The sequence below is a fragment of the Aedes albopictus genome, chromosome 2 (genome assembly GCF_035046485.1).
Source record: "Aedes albopictus strain Foshan chromosome 2, AalbF5, whole genome shotgun sequence".
NCBI lineage: Eukaryota > Metazoa > Arthropoda > Insecta > Diptera > Culicidae > Aedes > Aedes albopictus.
Window position 1 is genome coordinate 219719133 of NC_085137.1, and position 19497 is coordinate 219738629.

At 42.5% G+C, this 19497-nt stretch overlaps 2 protein-coding genes across 3 annotated transcripts in view; one reads left to right on the top strand and one right to left on the bottom strand.

The window, feature by feature from the left end:
• The window catches only part of LOC109433032 (guanylate cyclase 32E), a 92141-nt gene that overhangs the window by 20225 nt on the left and 52419 nt on the right, over positions 1–19497 (top strand). Inside the window, exon 2 of the mRNA XM_029855507.2 lies at positions 17042–17461. Within this exon, the coding sequence (XP_029711367.2) occupies positions 17180–17461 (282 nt within the window). The 5' untranslated portion in view covers positions 17042–17179. The remainder of the gene's footprint in view (positions 1–17041; positions 17462–19497) is intronic.
• Positions 11382–14883, bottom strand: LOC134287025 (uncharacterized). Of its 2 annotated transcripts, none has more exons than XM_062848732.1 (2): positions 14447–14883; positions 11382–13691 (listed from the first exon to the last, which is right to left on the bottom strand). In XM_062848732.1, the coding sequence occupies exon 2, from the start codon at positions 13680–13682 to the stop codon at positions 11598–11600; it is 2085 nt and encodes a 694-aa protein (XP_062704716.1). In that variant the 5' UTR covers positions 13683–13691; positions 14447–14883; the 3' UTR covers positions 11382–11597. The 2 variants fall into 2 exon arrangements, with proteins under 2 accessions (XP_062704716.1, XP_062704715.1); XM_062848731.1 differs by having other exon boundaries at positions 11382–14245; positions 14307–14883.

Genomic DNA, 19497 nt, shown 5'->3' on the forward strand with positions numbered 1-19497 from the left:
CTCCCATAAAAAAAGATGATGAATGACAGTACATTTTGTTTTGAGAATTTGCAATTCAGCATCCATCTGCTCCCACTAATGGACGGTCATCCCCAGCAAAGCGAAGGGAAAACCCCAGAATAAAAATATCAGCTCCGTTTCCAGAGTGGTGGGAGAATTTCCATTGATTCTCGAGAGCGATGAACGTTAAACTGTCGCGTCGTCACACTGCTCGTCACAAACATCCGCCGCCGTTGGTATTGGAAGCTGTTGCCGATTACTCTGAATTACCGGCATTAACTGTTGAACCTTTGCACATCGTTGGCGAGCCACACCGGCACTTCATAAATCATGCTGGAGCTTGTTACAGACCAAATCAGAGATTACCAAACTGTTTTTTTTTTTTAAGTTTTAAGACTATTCAAATTATATTGGTTTTTTCATCCAATCAAGAAGATCCTAGAATCTTCAGGAAGGATAATTTCTTGAAGTTTTCTCTGAGGCTTTAGAATCAATTCATATGTGACACATTTCACTCAGCATTGGGCATCTCGTTGAGAAGCGCCAGAAGGTATACTATGTCACCAATCTTGCTTCATAAACGACTGTTGTAGGGTTCTCATTCGTAGGATGAAAGAAACATTTAGAACTTTCCACAGGATTGATATAGAAATGCATTGCTTTACGAATTTTTTGCAACTGATACGATGATACAACCAATGCAACACGCAGAAAAATGGCGCTTCTTTAAAACAATAAAACGCATGGTTGATTTTCAAACTGAGAATTTACTTATTCCAATGTTATATTTAATTGTTTTCATTCAGAGTTTATTGATAAAAACAACCGATTACATATCATTTCATATAATGTGAAAAATTTCATTTGTTTCAACAAAATAAAAACCATAAACATGGCCCGAAAGCACTCACACATCTATAAAATGCTTACCCCAACATCGCCACAGCGAAGAAGGTGCAGCAAATCCGTCACGCCAACTTCCAAGTGCAGCTTTGGCCGTGATGGATAACGCGCAGGTACTCACGACAGCATCCACAAAAAGTTGATCGGTTTCGCCTTTTTTTTCTTTTTCTAGTCGTTCTCCTCGCCATCCGCTTACCGACGATCTAAAAATAGATTTCCGAGCTGCCGCAGTTGCTGCCGTCACCAAAACAATCACATTCCGGGTTTGTTAGTGGCAAAAGTGCAGTCGTTTGAATCAATCAATTATTTCATGTTGAAAAAACCATATCTCTGTTTGTTTTAACAAACTGTCAAAAATTTCGACAAATGAAAATATTTGTATTATTAAACAAATGGAACAGTTCAGTTTAAACTAGAAATCAGTTTGACGCTATAGTAAACTGAAAAATCGGTTGATTTGAACTAGAATTTAATCGTGTTTACAATTTATTTTTCTGCGTGAATGATGCAACGATATAGCCATAGCAGTGCACCAATGCAACGATGCAACATCGCAACGATGCAGCAATGCACCAATGCAACGGTGCAACAACGCTAAGATGCATCATTGCAACGATGCAACGATACAGCAATACACCAATGCAACGATGCAACAATGCAATGATGCGCCAATGCAGCGATACAGCAAAACACTTAAGCGATGCATCAACGTTACGATGCATCAATGTGACAATGCAACAATGAAACAACAGGGGGATTCACTTAACAGCGTAAACTGATTAAACGTAACGATCACCAAGGCAATCTTTGATTTTTTTTATTCGCAAAATCATGAAACATTTCAAATAAGCAGAAAATCATGGCTTACGCATCAATTAAATCTGTTTAGTGAGAACCCTCGATGTAATGCATTGTATAGCTGTCATATTGTGTGAAACATTTCAAAGTGAGACGGAAGGACAGACAACTCCATATTATATAGTTATATATACAGTGATAGACATTCGTTTAGCCGAGACCAAAAAAAGTGTCAAGAAACTCATACAAAAGATTTTATGATAACACTTTTTTATCGTAGTGATAGTATATCTAGTACTGTTTTATAAAAATGTGATACATCACACTTACATATACACTGAAACAAAAACGAGGGTAAAAACACTTCAAATGTCATTTTTTGCCTAGACATTCGTTTAGCCGAGGTAAATGAAAAATTGGTTTTCAATAGGTTTTTGTAATTTCGTGAGTGTATTTCGAGGATATACCACAAGGCTTATGACGTGTTATCAAGATAACTGACCTGAAAAGTTTATTTATTTGTGCAATTCAAAGAAATGTTACAAAAATTTGTCCCGATGAGGAGAAACTATGATAAATTTATTTATTTAAGGAAAATGCTTTCTGTAAACACTCTAATGTAAGCTAGATCAGTTGTTTTTAAAATATGGCACAGAATTATTGTTGGAAATGTTTAAATTATTGCATAAAGTGTCGTGAGAATATAAAGCATATATGTTTTCGGCTGGTTAAACATCAAAATGGGATTGATAAAAGCTAAATTGAAAAGTTCTGTGTAGTAATAACGACGTATCCTGAAGCCTCTGAAGTATAACTGTATAAAACTAGCATTAATAAATGAATTAGAAGACTGTCAAACGAAAGAACTGCAAGAAGAGTTGGAATTTTCGAACCCTGTTTATTTTAAAGCAAATGCTCATACAAAAATGCAAGATATGGTCAAACAATTGACTTATTTCATTCAATCTGAAGAAATATATTATAAATGAGTCTTAGTTGTGAACCACATTCATTTTTAGCATGATTTATTTGAAAAGAATGTCTAAATTATGAAACAAGTAGTTCATGCTAGAAATTTGAATACTTTCGGAGCCATTTCTCGAAATGTGAGCCGTCCAATGTATGTTATTTCAGCCAGCATACAGTCTAGAAGATATTGAGAGCTATTAGAAGACGTAATAGTAGTAAACGCTGTGATTTATGCAAGTGAAACCATCATATTTCATCAAAACATTACTTAAATACGTGATTTTTTCATGGTGTTCGCGCCAACGCGAAGAAATAGTACGAATGTTTCTGCCATCAATTTCCCCACTTTATTCCACGCCGTTCGGCTGCCCTTCCAACCGACCGAGCGATCACATGATCAATCATGCACGCAACAATCGACCGAACAATCGCCCATTCATGTACAGCGTGATCCTTATGTGCCAACCGCCGATTATGCCGAAACCATCAATCGTCCTCATGTTCCAGCAGTAACCATCATCATCAACGCCCGAACCAATCAGCTTCTTCTGTTCAAGGAATTTTCCTCCATCATCAAGACCGTCTTCGTCATACATCCTTTTCCATTCATCCCAGTACGTTGAGTGCGCTCGACGCCGCCACCGCACAAGAGTCAACATTCAACCGCCGACGTGTACGCACCGAAACAGTTTAGATTCGACCCCGACAATTTCAAACGAATACGAAATACAATTCTTTAGTTAAGTTTTAGTGAAACAACCGTCTTTTTCTTGTGCCAGTGGAAGCCGAAATTATACAGTCCACACTCTAGTCGAACTACCGGTCCCGAATCCGTTCACCCCGCAAAATCCCCGTTCCACGACGGAACATATGGTCCAAACGAGCCGGATCGAATCAGTGTCGCGAGAAGCTGCAGCCGCAGCTGTGTTGTCCATCGATCGACGGGATAATGCCGTCCGATTGCTGTCGCCGATGATTCAGTTGTTCCCGCCCCAGTAGTTCGATCCCGAGATCACAGACAAACCGACTTTTCCGTGGCCTGCATTGGCAAAGAGAAAGTGATGTTTTTTCCGAAATGTGAGAAGTGTGTTCGAAACGAATTCGCATCCGGAAGGCTGAGTAACGCGCGTGTGAATTAGTTTCCGCTCCGAAAATGGCCGATATTGCACGACTGCTTGTCCAACTTGGCCACGTTGAGGACGAAGTGAGAAAAGTGAAGAAGAACATTTGTGTAGATGGTGTTCTTCAGCCGAGTTTGGCACGAAGAATGCTGTACGAAGGAGAACTCCAGTGCCACTACAAAGAGTATCGACGAGTGTGTTTCGAGCTGTTGTCAACACTTCCACCCGAGAGGCACGATGAGCTCGACAAGGATGCCTCGCATTTTGAGGAGATTTACAGGGATGCATGGGTACTGGTGGAAAAGTTGTTTTATTCCTTCCCGTCTACCGGTGACATGCATCAAAACGACAGAACGTCATCCAGCTGCTTCACTGCGACGACTGCGCCACGCTGCAGTACCCCTCCGATCCGAAGCCGATCAAAGAATTCAACGACGGAACACCCCGTTCCGATTCTCGCTGAGACCGAAACGCCACGCACATCATTTCCAAACAGAATCAAGGTGAGTACGATTGTTGCCGATTCATTCCAGTACGAGAAGCCGCTACACGATGAAGATTCCACGAAGGACATGAATCCTCCGACGAGCCAGAAGGATTCACGTGTCGGCAACGAGCCGATCGAGTTTGTCAACAGCAAGACCGAAATCTCGAAGACCATGACGATCCCGATGCCAACCGGACTCGGTCCGGTACTGATGCCGTTTCGCCCACCTCCTGGATTCCATCCGACGCCTAAGCGGAACCCGATGCCAACCGGAATGCCTCCGGTGTCCCAGTGCCCGACCGGTGCCTCTCCGGTACCACAGCCGCTCCAGAGTACGACCGGTTCTCAACCGGTATCCCAGCCGCTTCGACCCACGACCGGTTCCCTACCAGTATTTCATCCGCTCCAATGCAAGACCGACTCTCTTCCGACATCGCAGCAATCCCGATGCGTGACCGGATCTTGTCCGGTGTCCCAGATCCCGCATGTGACCGAATTCTTTCCGACGTCGAAGCTTCCAACCCCGATGACCGGATTACGTCCGGTGCAAGAGCAGTACCCGTGTGCTGACGAACCAAATCCGAAGCGACCCGATGTAGCCGGAATTCCTCCGGCGTTGAAGCCATCTCTGTCGACAGTCGAAGTTTCACCGGTGATCACGCCGGCCCTGATGCCCATCGGTGCCAGCCCGGTGAAGAAGTCAACCACTACGTCTTTCGACGCCCGATCGACGACCAAGCCGACCACGATGTCCGCCGGTTCCCCTCCGGTGGTCAAGGCGATCTCGCCGTCCACTGGAGCCAGTCCAGTGGGCAACTCCGCCCCGATGACCGTCGGTTCTCGTCCGATGGTCAAGCCGACCCCGATCCCGATGTCCACTGAAACCAGTTCAGTGGGCAGTTCCGCCCTGAGGTTCACCGATGCCAGTTCGGTGATCAATTACGCCCACGTGTCCGCCGGTTCCCCTCCGGTGGCCAAGATGATCTCGCCGTCCACTGGAGCCAGTCCAGTGGGTAGTTCCGCCCCGACGGCCGTCGGTTCTCGTCCGATGGTCAAGCCGACCCCGATGTCTGCTGGAAACAGTCCAGTGGGCAATTTCGTCCAGAGGTCCACCGGTGTTAGTCCGGTGGTCGAGCCGATCCCGATGTCCACTGGAAACGATTCAGTGGGAAACTACGCCCTGAGGTCCACCGATACCCGTTCGGTGTTCAACTACGCCAAGATGCCCGTCGGTTCCAGCCCGATGGTCATGCCGACCCTGACGTCCACCGGTGCTCATCCGATGGTCGATTCCGTCCCGATGTCTGTCGGTCCCTTTCCAGCAGCCAAACCGACCTTGACGCATATCGAAGCCAACCCGCTAAGCCAAAAGTCCACTGGAACGAGTCCAGTGGTGAAGCCGACCGTGATACCCACCGAAGCCAATCCGGAAGCAAAACCCTTCGACGATTCAGCCGGTTTATGTCCGGTAGCCAAGCCATCCCCGAAACCCACCGATCTCCGTTCGGTGAACCAGTCAAACCCGATGTCATCCAGTACTGTTGCAGTGTACCCGCCGGTCCCAACAAAACGGATTAGCAAAACGAATAGAACATCACCGACAGCCGGAATTCGTCCGGCACGCAATCGAGTCCAGAGCAGGACACATCAAGTGCAAACCCCGAAGACAACAGAAATCCGCCCTGCAACAAGTTGTGCCCTCATTCCCTTTGGAATCCGTCCGATCACGAAGACTTCAACGAGGAAGCAGTGGATCGTGGTGGCCCTGAAGTTCAATCAACCACTACTGGATCCGCCGCCTGTCATCACGACTGGTGCTTTTGAACAGCTCCATTCCGGCATGCGGCCGAGGAAACCACCTGACGAACCTCCGAAACAAACTTGACCCAGCGAAGCCATCGTGGAGTGCGTGTCCCAAACGCGTCCACCCAACAGTCCAATCAGAGACGATCAAGCACTACAGTTCACGATAGTTCCTCATTTCCTGGCCGGGGAGTATGTTCGCGCCAACGCGAAGAAATAGTACGAATGTTTCTGCCATCAATTTCCCCACTTTATTCCACGCCGTTCGGCTGCCCTTCCAACCGACCGAGCGATCACATGATCAATCATGCACGCAACAATCGACCGAACAATCGCCCATTCATGTACAGCGTGATCCTTATGTGCCAACCGCCGATTATGCCGAAACCATCAATCGTCCTCATGTTCCAGCAGTAACCATCATCATCAACGCCCGAACCAATCAGCTTCTTCTGTTCAAGGAATTTTCCTCCATCATCAAGACCGTCTTCGTCATACATCCTTTTCCATTCATCTCAGTACGTTGAGTGCGCTCGACGCCGCCACCGCACAAGAGTCAACATTCAACCGCCGACGTGTACGCACCGAAACAGTTTACGTTGAGCACATAGTGGCTGAGGTGCGATGCAAAGAGATAAGAGATCGGATAAGCGTCGAAGCACACTCTGTGGAAACTATATGCAGAACGCATGAGCCGCACATAGTAGATGAGTTGCGATGAGTGCGGAGATGCGATGGAGCTGATTCGACGCATGTGATCGCAAGAGAACGCAAGAGAATGCTGGTCGGGTATGGATTTTATGATTGCGCTCGTTGTGTATGTAAAGCAATGCGGATTTAATGTGTTGGGAATGCTAGTAGGTAATATAAAATGCGTTAATATGTTGTTGTTTTTAAACATAACTCAATGCCTTTTCACACGACATGCATTTTGATGGACCGGACGTAATAAAAATTTATCATATTGTCTAACGATCATTATGTAAAATAACATATTTCATTGCATATAAAATAGTATTCCATCAAGTCGTGTAAGTTTTTTACAGCATAATTTTGTTATTATATAAGAAAACATTTTATTTTCTCTGTTCGGGATTTCAATCAAGTGATTAATGTTTGATATGGTCGTTTGTCCAGTGCATGTTATCATGTGCAAGTTAGAATGTTTAAGGTTTTATGGTATTGAACTTAATTGCTGATTGAAAGGTTCTGCTTTCTTCTTTGTCAGGCAAAACTAGAAAAGAGTGTGACATCGATTTCGATTGATACTCTTTTACCTAATATATGATGAATATTGTGTACTTGGGTGTCTACTCATAACTCAAAATAAAATTCCCTGAGTTTTCCAGGTTTTTCCAGATGAAATTTTAAAAGTTTATAATTTAAAAAATAACCCAAATTTTCTAAAAACTATAAAGGGTGACTTAGGGTATCATCGCCAGGTTTGTTCTCTTCGTCATGAGGGATTTATGCCGGTCAAATTGCCTAAAACTTGATTATATTCAATTTGGTTGGGAAGAATTTGATGCCAACTCTGAGTTCAACAGGTTTCAAAAAACCCGCCATGACGAAGAGAACAAAATTGCCGAAAATACGTAAGTTCCCCTACTCTTCAAAAATTCTTTCAATATTTCTGAGCATTATTCCTGGAATTTCTTCCAAAGTATCTTCCTGGCTTTCCGCAAGATTCTTTCACACGAGATATCTGTTTGAGTACGTCCCGATATTTCTTGCAAAGGTTTTCCGATATACTAGAGATTCTCGCTGGATTCTTCCTGAAGATCCATCCAAAACTATTCAAAGTTTCTTCAAGAATGTCGTAGCCATGCAATTAGAGTCCGGGTGGATGAGGGTTCGATTCCCGCTCCGACCGATGAAAATTTTCACGAGAATAGCTTCTTATCCGTAGCCACTCCGTTGTAAGTTTCATTCAATCGGTACAGCCGCCGGCTGAAGCCAGTGTCCATGCCTTTTTTAACGGTTTTCCGGGACAGCAATCCATAAACTATTGGATTTTTACCGATAGTTTTCCGATATTCCTCTTGTTTTCCTCGCGGAACTTCGTCCGCAGCTGCTTTCAAGATTCCATATGGTTTTCAGAATTCCTCCTTGGATGTCCTTAATATTTTTTCTCGGGATTACTATTATCTCGAACTTTTTTCGAGGTGTCTCATTTTTTCTCAGGTTTTTCCTGAAGATCCTGTCGAGATTTCTTCAATTACACTTTGCGGAGTTTCTCGCAAGATTTTATTTGAATTCCCTCGAATATTTCTTCATGAATTTCCTATAAGGTATTTCGTAAGTTATCTCAGGAGACATTCTGAGGAAAACCCGTAGAAGAATCCCTGCAATTACTTTGGGAGAAATTCCTGAAGGAATATCCAGAATCTCGGGACAATTTCTGGTAAAGATTCCGGGAAGAATTTTGGGAATAATGCACAGAATATCTGTAAAAACTCTCAGGTGGATCACTATAAGAAATCCGGTACAACTACAAGAAACAGCCTGGCTCTGAAAATATGCAAGAGAAGAATTCAATGAGAAATATCAGCAATAACTCCTGTAGAAATCCCAGGAGGCACTCTGGAAAAAAACCTTAGAGGAAAATCCAGGGTATCTCTGAGAGACATCTCATGACCAACATCGGAAGGAATCTTCTGAGAGAAGTTCCAGGAGATACTCCGAGAAAAATCTCAGGTAAAACTTCAAAATAAACATCGCAAAAACTTTTAACAAATTCCTGTAGGAGACCAGGAAGAACATCTCGAAGAAAGCCCAAAGCAATGGGTTGAAGATATCACAGGAAAAAATAAAAGAAATCTCTTGAGGAACTCTTGCAGTAAATTCGTGAAAACTCCTTCAGAAATCCTTGGAGAAACTTTAGTAGGAACCCCAGGAATAACTTCTTTAGCAACTCTGAAAAACATTCTGTGCAGATCTTCGGGGGAAGTCCCAAGAGGAACACCGGAAGGAATCAGGTAGAATTTTCGTGAGGAGTGTCGAAAGAAATTCCACGATTTATCCCGACAGACATTCTTATAGAGTATTCGGAATAAATTCTGGTAGAAGATTTGTTTGAGCAAAACACTGGAGGAACTCTGAGAAGAAATAGCATCCCCGTGAAAAACTCCAGGAGAAATCGGTTGGAATTTAGGAATCCTGGAAGGAATCCGGAAGTATACCTTTCCGGAAAAAAATCAAAAAGGAATACCAAGAAAACTAGCGTCAAAAATGCGGAATGGAATTTTATAACAAATCCTGGGAGACATTCCAGGAGATATTGTTAAAGAAGTTCCAGAAAGAAATTCTGACGGAATTTCTGGAAAAAAATCCTTGTAGCGAAATTTCTATATGGATTTTTACTACCAGGTTCATACGACCCAATGACTTTTTTTTTCGGAGTAAAATTTCCCTGAGTACTCAAGAAATTCCCAGAGTATTCCAGGTTTTTCCCAGTTAAATAAAATTCCCTGAGGATTAAGGGTTTTCCAGGTTTTTCCAGGTAGTAGACACCCTGTAGAGACATCTTTTCTCGTAGATGTCGCCGAAAATTTTGTAATAAAAAAATCTATACCCTTAAATAATACATACTTGCCGATTTTTTGTTTCTTTTTGCCGAGATCAGCACAATAAAATAATGTTTTATTGCCGAAAATCAGTATAACAGTCTCATATTGATTTAAATTGAAATCAACACTCAGATACCTCAGTCCGGAAAGTAAAAATATGTGTATGTGTAAGACATCCCTCACGCGGATTTAATTACATTTTATACATTCTTTTATCAAATAATTAATTCAATAATCTCAATCTTGTACAGTTACACCAGATTTGTTTTTTTAAACTGGTCGGTTTTTGCTATTGCAACAGGATCAAAACTGACTAAGTTATAGCAAAAAAAAAACGGCCCGCACAAAACAAAAAGGGTTCATTCACAAATTTCATAAGGAAATTGGCCTTTCCTGGCACCCACCCACCCCATCGTAACACTATTTATATGGGGAAAAATTTTATTCGTTCGGGCTGTAACACCATGAAGGACACCCACCCACCCCCTCCAGCGTTATGACATTTGTGAACAAGCCCAAAGCAGGTGCATTTTATCTTTCCGCTCTTACAGATGAAACGATCATTTCACTGCCCACATCCAAAGAAGCGCTTCAACATACAAGCGACTTCATCGATCAAATCACGCGAGTCGTTGATGCGCACGAAATAGGCGAAAAAGAATGTGAAAACAACATGCGCACCCTCATTGAAAACCTCATGCACTATGGCCTATCAAACTTCCCTCTTCTCATCTCATAACTTATCGCATCCGATCGCATCTCACCTTACCCACTATGGTCACAGCCTTAGATTCGACCCCGACAATTTCAAACGAATACGAAATACAATTCTTTATTTAAGTTTTAGTGAAACAACCGTCTTTTTCTTGTGCCAGTGGAAGCCGAAATTATACAGTCCACACTCTAGTCGAACTACCGGTCCCGAATCCGTTCACCCCGCAAAATCCCCGTTCCACGACGGAACACATGGTTTGCGTTATTTTTTTCTGTTAAAAACATCGATTTTTGTAAATTTTCAACCTGCTTTGGTCATGAAACCTTCATTAGATTCTTTTGAAACACTTCCGATAAAAATAACTACATCTCTATTTGGAAACATTTACAATATTATGACATATTTATATGTGATGCATGCAAAATTAATATGGCAACACTTCCAAAAAACAATCTAATTCATGATTTACAAGTCGATCTATAACGCAGGTCACCATACAAAATGATTTTGTTGGACATTTTCCGAAATTTGTTAGTTTCTTGTTATGGAATTCTAAAAATTGTACAATTCGGCTAAACGAATGTCTAGGCCAAAAATGGCATTTGAAGGGATTTTACCTTCGTTTTTGTTTAAGTGTATATGTAAGTGTGATGTATCACATTTTTATAAAACAGTACTAGATATACTATCACTACGATAAAAAAGTTTAATCATAGAATCTTTTGTATGAGTTTCCTGACACTTTTTTGAAAAATTTTTGGCCTCGGCTAAACGAATGTCTATCACTGTACAGTCATTCCATAGAAAAACGATACAGTGCAACTCCGATTGTCGCGAAACTTGGTGGGTTTGTAGTACATCGAAAATAATTAGACCCGATTTTTTTATTTCGTCATTAGGGTGACCAATTTTCAGATAGGGTGGTCCTAAAAATCAAGGTTTTCAAAAACTAGAAATTTTCAAAAAATCATAACTTTTGAACCAGTTGCCGGATTTAAAACTTCTTTTTTTTTTATATTTAGGGATTGTTGATTTTGTTCGGTGATTGCAACACACTAAAACACGATTTATAACGTTTCGGCCTACTGACTTTCAGCCATCATCAGATCTAAAATATATTTTCAAATAGTTACAATCTTAAAATTCATCTTACAATTTTCTTCACCCACTTGTATAAATCGATGTTCTTGCCACCAGTGTGGCTTTACTACTAAACCCCCCTTTTCACACATCTATCCATCTTCGTGTTGGTTCGGTTGCGTCACTCGGTTCGGTCTGCTCGTATGTGTTGAGAGTGTTCGTATTTTACCCACTAGACCGTTGTACGCTGAGTCGATCCCTCCACATTCGCGCTGCATGTTAACAATTTTGTCGTCACCGAGCAGCTTAATGTGGAAGGCCTCCGCAATGGTTCTGCTTGCCTGGTTGTCGATCCTTTCCAGAATTTCCGTGTTTGCGAAATCGAAGTTGTGTCCTTCATCTAGGTGGTGTTGGGTTAGACCTGTTTTTGACTCCTTTTTTCTTATGTTGTTCTGGTGTTCGTTGATCCTTGTTTTCAGCATTCGTCCGGTTTGTCCTACATACACCTTCCCGTCTTCGGTGCCGCATGGTACGGCATACACAACGTTCTTAGTTTTCAATTTTGGAATTGGGTCTTTCAACCGACTGAATACAGTGTTTTTGATTTTGTCACGTGGTTTATGTGCTAGTGTAATGTTGTGTTTGTTGAGAATTTTTGAAAGTTTCTCACTGAGGCATGGTATGTAGGGTGTAGACACGAACTTCATTTCCTTTCTTCCGGTTTCCTCCCACTGTATGGTGTTGTAGTGTTGATGGGTCCTGTTTTTCAACAATTTGGTGATAAACCATTTTGGGTAATGGTTTTTTAGTAGAATTTGTTTGACTGTTGTTATTGTTTTTGGTCTTTCGGAGGCATCTGTTAGCTTGATCGCACGGTCTATGAGTGCGATCGCCGTGTTTTTCTTGTGTTGGAAGGGGCTCTCCGAATGAAAATCCAAATATCTTCCATTCGTTTGTTTGGGTGTCCATATCTTTGTGATCTTACCATTTGTCCTTTGTAGAGTCATATCCAGGAACTTGAGTTTATCGTTATCCTCTCGTTCAACCGTGAATTTCAACTTGTCGTGAAACTCATTGAAGACATCTACAATCATGTTTATGTGAGCCTCCTTCGCAATACAGAAACAGTCATCTACGTAGCGGCGGTACACTTTCAACGATATTTGCTTTTCCTCCAACGTTCTCATGCTTTCCTGTTCCAGTCGTTCCATGACGAGGTTCGCGACGACGGGCGATAGAGGGGAACCCATCGGTACCCCAAAGGTTTGCTTGTAGAAGGTTCCTTTGTAGGCGAAGAACGTGGATCCCAACACTAGCTTGACGGCAGCAGTGAAGCTGTTTTTGTCTATCGGTGTGTGGTCTTCGAGCTCGTTCCAACGTCGGTTTATACACTCTAAAGCGTATTCTACCGGTACGTTCGTGTACAGCGATGTGACGTCAAGCGAAAACATCACCTCATCTTCGTCGGTCTGTACTCCTGTTACCTCTGTTGCAAAGGTGAAGCTGTTGACTACGTGGTTTTCCGTTTTTCCGACGATTTTCCCAAGGATGTTAGAGAGGAACTGCGCTAACCTGTACGTTGTGGACCCGATGGTCGATACTACCGGACGTAATGGTCTTCCCTGTTTGTGGGTTTTCGGAAGTCCATATATCCGCGGTGGATTGCAATCCGAAATGTTCAGTTTCCGGTGGGTTTTGGCGTCGATGTACTTACTATCTTTCCACCCGTCCAGGATTGATTTGATTTTCCGGGACACTCTCGCCGTTGGGTCGTAGTTGATTTTCTGATACGTGGTAGCATCTTGAAGCATTTCCTCCATCTTTGTTTCATACTCCTCCGCCGACAAGATTACAGTCTTGTTACCCTTGTCTGCTTTGGTTATTAGAATGGTCGGGTTCTCCTTGAGGAACTTTCTGCTTCTTCCTACATCCTTGGCGATCCATTCTTGTTGGTGGTGGCGAGGCTGGTTGTTGTAGTTGATGAAATTGGACATCGCTGTTGTCACCTCGGCTCGAATCTCGTCAACATTCTCCTTAGGTTTTATTGCTTTCTCAATTTCTGCAACCGTCTCGATGTAGGGAAATTTCTCACGATTTGGGACGTTGTAGTTCGGGCCCAGCATCAACGTTCGTTCTAGGTAGTCCGGCAATGGCGTGTTGGTAGTGTTCTCCACCCAAGTCGCTTCGTGGCTCAACTCGGCGATTCTCTTCTTTTTCAGCATCTCCATTTTCTTCATTTCTTTCTCCTTCGTGGTCATATATACTCTCGCAGTTCTGCTTTCCACCATTTTCGTTGTCCTTTCGAAGTCCTCTCTTTCTAACACTCGCTCCAACTTGTTCCTCAAGTCGGCTTTCGTCTTCTTTGTCCATGTCGATGTTCTCTTGCCATCCGCTACCATTATACTCAACACTCGGATTTTTTGTCTGAACAGCACCTTTTCTAATTGCCGGTGTGACTTCTCGTTCCTTAAGTTGACATGTACCTTGTAGTTTAAGCATATCGGTAGCACCTTGCACTTTCTACAATTCAGCAAGAACTTTATCTGGTTGCTCGTTCTCGCTAGTACCATGGCCGTTTTCTGGTACTGTCGCAGCAGTTCTCTCACATGGCTGCCATACTTCTCTGCAATTTCTCGCTCTAAATGCATCTTCCCTTCCTTTATCAAACGATTTTATTCTTAAGGGTTTTGGTCACCGTTGAGTTGTATATTTAGGGATTGTTGATTTTGTTCGGTGATTGCAACACACTAAAACACGATTTATAACGTTTCGGCCTACTGACTTTCAGCCATCATCAGATCTAAAATATATTTTCAAATAGTTACAATCTTAAAATTCATCTTACAATTTTCTTCACCCACTTGTATAAATCGATGTTCTTGCCACCAGTGTGGCTTTACTACTAAACCCCCCTTTTCACACATCTATCCATCTTCGTGTTGGTTCGGTTGCGTCACTCGGTTCGGTCTGCTCGTATGTGTTGAGAGTGTTCGTATTTTACCCACTAGACCGTTGTACGCTGAGTCGATCCCTCCACATTCGCGCTGCATGTTAACAATTTTGTCGTCACCGAGCAGCTTAATGTGGAAGGCCTCCGCAATGGTTCTGCTTGCCTGGTTGTCGATCCTTTCCAGAATTTCCGTGTTTGCGAAATCGAAGTTGTGTCCTTCATCTAGGTGGTGTTGGGTTAGACCTGTTTTTGACTCCTTTTTTCTTATGTTGTTCTGGTGTTCGTTGATCCTTGTTTTCAGCATTCGTCCGGTTTGTCCTACATACACCTTCCCGTCTTCGGTGCCGCATGGTACGGCATACACAACGTTCTTAGTTTTCAATTTTGGAATTGGGTCTTTCAACCGACTGAATACAGTGTTTTTGATTTTGTCACGTGGTTTATGTGCTAGTGTAATGTTGTGTTTGTTGAGAATTTTTGAAAGTTTCTCACTGAGGCAAATTTGGCGTAACATATCAAAAAATCAGAAATGTTTGTTTTTCAGTTTTTGAGATATGATTTTTTGATTTGTATTTGAAAATTGGTCACCCTATTGACGAATATAAAAAAACGCGGGTCTAATTATTTTCGATGAACTACGAACCCACCAAGTTTCACGACAATCGGAGTTTCACTATATCGTTTTTTCTATGGAATGGCTGTCTGTCTGACCCTTATGGATTCGGAAACTACTGAACCGATCGGCGTGAAATTTTGTGTGTGGACAGTTTTGGGGCCGGGGAAGATTCTTAGCATAGTGCGAGACAGGCTTGTCCGCACTGAGCGCATGAAAATTCTGCTCTTTCGATTTACACCACCAAAACCATCATATTTATGCAATTTTCCTATCTTACCTGATAGAAGGATGTCTGAATATCCTAAATGTCATTTCGAATTGTCAAAAAATCGCACCGCAGTGCCGCACTGAGCGTGCAAAGAGAAATTCACTGGGGTGAATTCACCCGGGTGAAATTCTCTTTGCGCGCACAGTGTGACACTACGGTGCAATTTTTTGACTGTTCAAAATGACATTTAGGATATTCAGACATCCTTCTATCAGGTGAGATAGGAAGATTCCAAAAATACGATGGTTTTGGTGGTGTAAATCAAAAGAGCAGAATTTTCATGCACTCAGTGCGGACAAGCCTGGTGTGAGACATCTCCGATCTCTGGAAAGGTAGGTTTCCAGTCAAACGTTTTTTAAAGTTCATTATATTAGTCATAAATGATAAAAATTTCATTGCATTCGGTTCATTGAATCCGAAGATATAACATCTCAAAGTTGGCTATAGAAAAATTATTCCTTTTTCTAGAATCGTGATGAATAGCCCGATCTTTTCCAAATTTGGACCACTGATACACAATTAGTTGATGAACTTAGAGTAAAAAAAAATCAGAATATTTGGTGCCCTTTTCAAAAATCCACAGTTAGTAGAACATTTTTTTAAAGTAAAAATGTTATCTGCCCCAATTATTTTGACTATTCCCTGTACCTCGATTTGTCACGACTTCAATTTGGTAAAGCTGTAAACTAGTGTTATTCGACAGAAGATATTTTTTCCATAAAGCCAGTTTCTCTCGTTTGCAAACCACTGCTGGTTAACACCATAATTTCAGACTATAATAAAATGTTACCGCCCTTTGTAACCCACGTAGATTCCGGTAAGCTTTTCAAGTAATAAATTTCCGAAACAACAGTCGAGCCGAAAAGCACGTGTCAGTTAGTGTCCTGTACCTACTGTCTGCTGAGGGTGTGAATTGCGATGTGCCACCAGAAGAACGGGAGATTAGGCACTATACTGGAATCAACGAGTGTAGTGGGAGTAAACTTGCTGGTGGATGGTGGGCAAATTGTTCGTTTATTAGATCAGCTTGATTGATGTCAGTTTAGCGAATCTTTCGGGTATTAACACTTTTGTTTGGCAGAGGAAGCAAAGTGTGAGTTGATGTCATGAATCAAGCTATCAAATGGGGTTGAATGAAAAGTTGTTGAAAGAGATTTCAGACTAGTTGTTTCAAATTTAAACGATTACTGGGGAGCATTCTTACCCCGAGTATATGTGGGCACAAAATTCGTTCTTAAAGCCAAGCTGTAGTTGAGGTAATTCTTAGCTGAGAAAAAGTAGAAGAAATTGTTATGGACCAAAAGCGTCTGCGCCAAAAGCGTGAAAAGAAAAAAAAAGATAGGAGAAAAAAAGAAGAAAAAAAGGAAAAAGAAGAAGAAAACAAAGAAGAAAGAGAAAAAGAAGAAGGAAAATATTAAGAAGAAGAAGGAGAAGGATCCACCAATATTTACCCAAACAAAAGTAATTCACAATTAAATGGAAAGCTCGTCAATATTGGTTAGATCAAAAGCCAAATATGTTAGAATGATGATATTTCATGAGTAAATTTTACTCGATATCTAGGACGTTGTAGTTAATATTTAAATACCAAATAGACATTTTACACTGATTCCCTCTAATTCCATTTAAATCATCCCACTTCAGTTAAATGCCTTGCAAAACAGTGAAATATCAGAAAACAGATGTATTGAAAAATTCTTGTAGGCTTGACGATCCTTGTGAGTCCACAGATTTAGGCTGAAAGTTTTTTTTTTTCCTTCAGGACACCGCCGCTAATCAATCAACCCCCAGCCCACACTGTGCCATTAAAGCGGCCATCTGTGCGTAACTGCACCGCACTCGGAGTTACTAGTTGCTAGTCGCCTTCGCCTCTCAGCAGTGGAACGGTAGTGTGGTGGGGATGGAGCAGAGCAATCAAAAGTTCCATCACCTCTCAGTGCTGTTGTTTATGGCGGCCAAGCTGTGCTGCCTGCAGATGTCCATCGGGGCGACGTTTAGCCTCCTGCGGCAACCACACGCTGCTAGTTGCGACTGTGTCCGAATTAGTGACAATAATAATAACAATTTCACCGGAAGCTGGCCCATTCCTGGTGCTGCTAATGGCAGACGGAAGGCGCTCGATTTTTCCTCGTCGCACAATGAAGTGCCAATTGGATTTCTCGCCGGATACGTTCACTCGAAGGTAAGTTCTGGTAAATTGATAAAAAAAACGATAAAAAACATTAAGACTGCGATATCTTAGTTTAAATGATGCTTTAAACCATGCACATCAATTGCGTCTACTCATTCATCGATTCAGATCTTTATCTACGATTCACAATAGTTTCGTCAAATTACGAACACTAGATGCAAATATACATCCGGAAACGATGTTTACACAAGTTTGAATATTGATGGAGGGCTCTCACGTGTTGACTCAACATCTATTGTAAGTAGGCTATTGGCCTTTAATAGTAGATATGGAGCATGTGACTTACCTGAGTCTCATCCCAGGGGCACCTAGCCCACACCGTCGTTGGTCGTTGGTCGTCGCTTCGCTGGCCGGATCGCACCCACTACGCGCACGGACGTATCTGTCCGGTTGGAGACGGGGAATCACTTCTTCTCTTCGGAGGTTCGGATAGGCGTTTGATTTGGGGTTTTTTTCGCACACTCGCGACGGATAGACGGTAGAACGTTTCTTCCGAGATTTCTACTACAGGCTCTATCCACGATTTACCGATTGCTGGCCTTCTTCGTTCTCTAGGCCTAACCACAATCCGGGCCTGAACACACCCACGTGGGATTACCGGAGTCGGGACTAGAGATCACTTCGATTTCACGGCTCACTTTCCCTTTTTTTTTTTTGTTACAACGGGCAATTACCGCGGCCACTTATTGCAGAGGATCACGGGTTCACAAGGCCACGACGGCCGATCTGTAGCACATCCGAAATCAGGGACTCTTTTTTTTCGGTTCGCGATATTAACTTCAGGAGCACTCGAGCACACACCTGTTCACTTCCCAAGCTCAAACCAAAGAGAGCCGGTTTTTCGCTCGGGGATCCGTCCCGGATGGGGCTCGCTCCAACTCGTCTAATTTTATCCCTCTTTTCCTAATTTAAATCTCCTTTTTCTTGCACTTTATGGGCGCGATTGGGGGGAGTGATGCAACGACGGTGTGCAATTTTAGACCTACCTCCTAACACAAAACAATTTACATAATTTATAAATTTATTTTTAATTTTATGGGACATGCACATGTTACACTATGCTCCGAAGAACGAATATCCCGATCCAAGTCCCGATCTCATAAAGGACGCGTATCATGTATGTCTCGACAAAACCTACGGGGAGTGTACACCAAAACCACTTTTAGGTAACGAGTCGGGACTGCCTAAATAGAATTTTTACCTAAATGGATTCAGTTTATTACCTAAACGGAGTACAAGGGTGAAAAGAAGTTTAAGAAGGGAGAGTTACTAGGAGATTTAAAGGAGGTCATGCGGAGTTTCAGATGGCTTTCAAGGAGTTTCAAGAGAGGATGGGTTTCAGGAGGGGAGGGGCTACAGGAACGTTTTCGCGGGTTTTGGAGGGTCTTAGATCAGAATTGTCATTCAAATGACTAGCTGGACACGAAACACGAAAAACCCTGCAAAATTCCGCAAGACTGAAAAATTATTGAATGTCGGGTCAATTTTTATCATATGTTGGACCATTGTTGGACCAACATCGAACAACTGTTGGGTTTATGTTGGGTTTGGTGGCCAAAATTGAAACAGGTGGATGATAGGTTGATGTCGGGTTTGACGTCATCAATGCTGGAGCTGATATCAATTTAATGATGGAATTCTATTTAGGTAACGTTACCTAAATGGAGGGACCTAAATAGATTTTACCTAATTGGATCCAACCTAAATGGAGGTTTGAGTGTACCAAAAATTTCGTGAACATTGTTATCTTCTTCTCTCTACTTACAATCTTGAGCACCCATGGTTGGTGCAGAGGGCCGAATTGAAAGATCTCTATCTTGGGCGATTGCCAGCCATCGCCTTGACCTGTGACCAGGTCAAATTTCTGTCGACTTCCTTTATTTCTTTGCCAATGCCATGGACCTCTGGCCTGCCTTTGCTGGGTTCCAATCTAACACTTGCTTGCAGATTTCGTTCCAACCCCTGCGTAGAGTGTGGCCGACCCATCTCCACTTTTGCTCCCGAATTTCTGTTGCTATTGGCTGACT

Excerpts from the sequence above, each read along its gene's own strand:
- LOC134287025 (XM_062848731.1), bottom strand. The coding sequence starts at position 14,093 with ATGCATTTAGAGCGAGAAATTGCAGAGAAGTATGGCAGCCATGTGAGA.